The sequence below is a fragment of the Arachis ipaensis genome, chromosome B07, assembly GCF_000816755.2.
Source record: "Arachis ipaensis cultivar K30076 chromosome B07, Araip1.1, whole genome shotgun sequence".
NCBI lineage: Eukaryota > Viridiplantae > Streptophyta > Magnoliopsida > Fabales > Fabaceae > Arachis > Arachis ipaensis.
In genome coordinates, this window is record NC_029791.2 from 42176229 (window position 1) to 42181596 (window position 5368).

Consider the following 5368-nt stretch of genomic DNA (forward strand, 5'->3'; position numbering starts at 1 on the left):
TTTCGTGTGAACGTTTTGTGCTTCTGAAATTCCGTTTTTGAGTTAAATCTTTCATCAGGCTTCTAGAATATATTACTTCCTTCTATATATAAATATGTAAAAGCCTTAGGACTGTTGTGATCTCTGATTAACCTTTGCTTTACGGCTAGAGGTAAAACTTAGGGTAATTGGGGTGTTACAATTGACATCACCACCTAAGCTAGACCGCCGCCATAGCATGACCAAGGGACGACGACGACGACAATTATCAACACCCGTAGTTATTAGGATTTTGTTTTGATTTGTTTGATAGTATTATCGTTTATCTATTTGACTTTTTCTTCTATACGTTTGTTATTTCAAATTGTAATTGACTATTTTAATTAAAAATAATATTTAGTTTTCGTTAATTTGGATTTGAATATTATTAGTTCTTAATAAATTGATTATGATATATCAGGTTATAACAAGTATTTTATATAGCCATTTTAAAAAATAAAAAGAATTTTTTATTATTATCGAATAAATTCGTCAATTATGAGGTGAAATCCACTGCAAAATAAATAATTTATTGCGGACTAAAAAATTCACTGGAAGCTTATTGTTGTCCAAATTAGGTTGTCTACCAATAAATCTGACAATAATAAATTCAATGATTTTTGGTGATTTTCTTAGTGTCAGTCCCATCTTCACCTTGGAATCAAGGTAGGGCCATATATATATGTGTGTGTGTTGATTCTTGAAATTTTTCATCATGAAGAAAAAATCTAAAAGGTTTCACTGTAAATCGTCAAAGACAACATACATGCATTCCGACTTCTTAAAACAAGTCGAAGAAACTAAAGGAATAAATTGATCACGAAGACTGACTAAGAAAGGTTCAATCATTATATCCTTATCACCATCAATAGAGAACCATATTATTGGAAGGCACAGCAGGCAAAAAACCTTGTCTTGTGCTCACGCGCAGATCAATGAACTTTGCCAAATAGCTTCATCATCGAATACGGTTCTCGGAACCCATACTATCAGCTTCCGAATGGGAATAATGTTAGATACAGCTTCCAAATTGGATCAGATCAACATAGGATCCTGCATGTATCCTACATGGATATATTCAAATGGTTTAATTACTCTATTAGTTCCTATAGTTTTGTGAAATTTTTAATTAGGTCTTTATATATTTTTTTTTCCTTTTAATTGAGTCTTTGTACTAAATTATTTTTTTAATTGAGTCCCTGTAGCAATTTTTTTTAGTTAGATCCTTATACAATTAAGCTAATTACTATTAAGAGGGACCTAATTAAAAAAAATGGTACAAAAATCCAATTAAAAAAAAAAGTATAGAGATTTAATTGAAAATTTTGCAAAACTATAAGAACGGACAGAGTAATTAAACCTATTAAAATCTTTTTCAGATTCTCCTTGTAGACATTGTAAATAAAGTGCTTAGCACAAGCTTAAGGTATGCTATCTATCTTTAATCTTTATACCTTGCTCTTAGACTATTATTGAACGGAGTCTCTTACAAGTACACTCCTTACCGTGAATTTGACATCCTAGAGAGTAAGTAGATCGGCTGCAGCATCATGCTCTCAAGCTATAAAATTATGTTCTTCTATCCTAATTTCACCTCCGAAAAAAATATCTTTTTAAAATATTTTCTTTCCAGAGGACCTTTAGTCTTGCTGGTACATATAGTGTTCTTATCAAGTTTTTTACATAGAAACTACTTGACTTCAGAAATTAACTTGATTCTATTTAATTCAATACAACATTCACCATTTTCGAAAATTTAAATTACATTCCCCAAATCAATTCAATATTAAATTACAGCACAAAGAAAGCAAGAAATTCATAAATAAAAAGTATAGGGTATCAATATATTATCTGCCAACTTATTACTAATAATAATTGATTATTATATTTTAAACACATATATAAAGAAACACATCTAAAAAATATATCTATAAAGACACTTTTATTAAACATAGTCATAAAAAAGACATTTTTATTAGACACATCCACAAAGACACTTCCATTAAATACAATTATAAATAAGAGTTGATAGGAGTTGGCAGAAATACTGTTGGTAACGTAGCGAAATTGATTCATAAATGCTTGAAAGCAATGATATAATTAATGGATGCCCTCTATATTCAAATGCGAACATGACCCAAGCAACTCTTTCCGTCGAGTTCTTTGCTCTGTTGAAGACGCATGTAATCTTTATATTTGATGGCATGATAAGCAGGGGGGTTGTCCTCCCCAATCAGCTCAGTGGCAGGGCCAACGACGGCATCGAGCGGCGGCCCATGTGCCGTACCAATAGTAATCCTGGTGGCGTTCTTGTTCACAATGGCGCGATGTATATTGCTTTTATATTTTCCATTAGTCAATATCTGCCATTTAAATCAAACATATAAACTCTCAAGTCTCAAATACTTATGGTTTCAGCAAAAACAAAGCACCAAGTTTATTCTAACAAGGAAAATGTTTGTTTCTCGCAGATTGTATATATAGGATATTGCCATGTCAACGAAAATTATTAGTGCTGCATATATAGTTTTTAGAAAAATATTAAATGATCAATAAATATTATTATTTTAAATCATAATTTAGTCAGTATAAAAATTTATATACATAAAATATATAATTTATACTTATATTTATCAGAATTTACACATATAAATCAATATAATTTGTACTCTCATTTACTAGAGTTTAAACACATTATATAAATCAATAAAATTTATTTGTTTAAGACAATTTAGTATTTATTCGGACCAAGCCATTACTAAAATTTATTCCATAAGACTTTTTGATTGTTTAGTTTAACTAAAGAGATATTTTTTTTGGCAATGTCCGTCAATTTTTTATTTTAAATATTAAATTCTAATTTTAAATCTTAAACTCAAAAATATTAAAATAAAAAAATAAGTTTGTAATAAAAAAATTAACAAATATCAATTATTTAAAAATTAACTTCTTATACTTTTGCTAATTTTATTTACCATTAGCAAAGAAGAAAAACGAAAGAAAGATAAAAGGCAACTGTATTTTTTTGGTAACTATTATCATAGTTGATTATCATAGCAGCGCAGCAATCATACATTATGAAATCAATGAATTCTATACACAACTAATTTTATATATTAAATTTATGAATGCTTTTAAGATAGTTCGTTTAGTAAGAGCTAAATAAATTCAATAACAATAATAAATGAAATTTATACATAATTATAATAAATAAATTCAGAATTTGTGCATAATTAATTAGAATTTAATTGTGATGTATTCTACCACTATTTTTTATTAAATTTTAATTTATTTTAATTTTATCCCACAAATTTTTTATTTGTATCAATTATTTTATTCTTATTACTAATTTTTTGATAATTAATATTTTTCGTTTCAAATATATCCTTTCTTTATACCTATCATCTTGATCACAATCTCCTCCCCCTTCTCCCTTCTCTCTCTTCGTTCTCAAAATTATCTTTACCACTATTTTTGTGGGTCAAATCCTTCTCCTCTCTAAATTACTACAACTTTTTAAATTTCACTGGTTTTCTCTCCAAATTTGATCTTTGGATCCTTGCCTACCAGCGTTTCTGTGCCTATGCCACTGGCACCTTTTCTCCCGTAATGTCATCCACTCCCACCATCTCTACAACCATCTCTCTCCAAAACGCCATTGTTTGTGGTTTAGATGGAATCACAAGACCTAGCAGCTCCTCCTCGCTCCCAACAACAAATCCTTCTTAAAATTCCTCTCAAACGCAAACTTGAAAAATTTGTAAACTCGTCTGAGCCTTATTTTCAGGATCGAGTGGTTCAGGAGGTTCTCTTGATGATCCTTGAGCCTGTTTTTGAGTCTAGATTTCCGCCTTTTGATAAAAAAGAAGTATACATACTGTGATTCAAATAATTAGGAGTAATTTTATTTGATACTTGTGGTTTTTGAAGGATAATTTACATGAGATTTTTGATATTGTAAATCAGAATGTGGTCATGGTGTGTCTTGAGAAAGGTACAAAAGATAGGAAGTTGGGTATGCTAATAGAGAAGGAGGAAGATTGATGGTTTTGACTGTGCTGGATTTATACGAAGAAGAAGCAGAAAAAGGGTGGTGGTCATCGAGAATGGAGCTCAACAGAGATGGTGGTGATAGAGATATAGAGAGTTGGAGAAGAAAAGAGAAAGAAGGAGAAAGAGGGGTTTGGCCGGCGATGATGAAAGAGGAGATTGATAGTGATTGCTCAATAATGATTATGGTAGTAGAGATGACGGTGATGAGGATGAAAAAAGAGAGACAGAAAGAAAAAGGCCGCAGATTATGATGATGACGATGATAGGAATAAAGAGAGGCTATATTTAAAAAGAAAAATATTAATTATCAAAAAGCTAGTAATAAAAATAAAATTGATGCAAATTAAAAATTTAAGAGACAAAATTAAAACAAATAAAAATTTAATATTTTTAAAATTTTTAATAAATTTTAGAGAAAAAATATATACTTTCTCCTAATATTTTTATACGTACATGGAACACCTAATTATTTGTTAGTATAAAACTCTTTTAGCTGCACTACCAGTAACAATAATGTATACTAATAATTAATTGAACTCAATTAAGGATGCATGTAAAAAGGATTTGACAATAGCGTATGTTGAAGTAACACAAATTAAAAGAATAAATGAATGAAATTGCATGCAGAAGTGAGTATTATTGAGTTACCTCCATGTGATCTCCAGTGTTAACAATGAAAGAGTTGGGTAAAGGGTGGATAGGGATCCACATGTCATTACGGAGAAGTTGAAGGCCTTCAAGCTCATTTTGCAGCAACAGGGTTAGAAGGCCATGATCTGAGTGTGGAGGGAGACCCATTGCTTGGTCAGGCATAGGACAACGTGGGTAAAAGTTAACAACCATCATTTGGAACCCTGATTCAATATTCATCACTTTATGTATGTAGTTTTCTTCTTCTCCCAAGCTTATTGATATTCCTTTTAGCAACTCTCCAATCACTTCCCTACTCTTTTTGCAGTATGCTTCTGTAGTTTCGCTATTTTTAGTTAATAAAATCCACAATTAGCAAACAATAATAATAAATTAATTTTAATACATTGAAAGTAATACAAAGTCGTTTAATTATATTCATTCTTTTGGATAATTATTCATGCGATTAATATAAAAAAAAGAGTTATTTTTACCAATATGACATTATAAAATTAAATACATATATAAAACTATTTTACACCAATAGTATATTAAAATTATATTCTAATAATAATAACGATAAATTATCCGATTTTATTATGTGATAACTAATATTTTAAACATATATTGTCCATAAGTCATGTTATGGAGGCATGTAGATCCATTA

General features: G+C 29.7%; 1 protein-coding gene across 2 annotated transcripts in view; it reads right to left on the minus strand.

Moving 5' to 3' along the window:
* The window catches only part of LOC107609924 (protein DMR6-LIKE OXYGENASE 2), a 9668-nt gene continuing 5710 nt past the window's right edge, over positions 1411-5368 (minus strand). Inside the window, exons 3-5 of one of the 2 annotated variants that reach the window (XM_021108023.1) lie at positions 4720-5047; positions 2097-2381; positions 1411-1840 (exon numbers count right to left, since the gene is read on the minus strand). In XM_021108023.1, coding sequence (XP_020963682.1) covers positions 2139-2381; positions 4720-5047 — 571 coding nt within the window. In that variant the 3' untranslated portion in view covers positions 1411-1840; positions 2097-2138. Of the gene's footprint in view, positions 1841-1983; positions 2382-4719; positions 5048-5368 lie in introns of those variants that run through there. The other variant, XM_016311980.2, reaches the window with a different exon arrangement.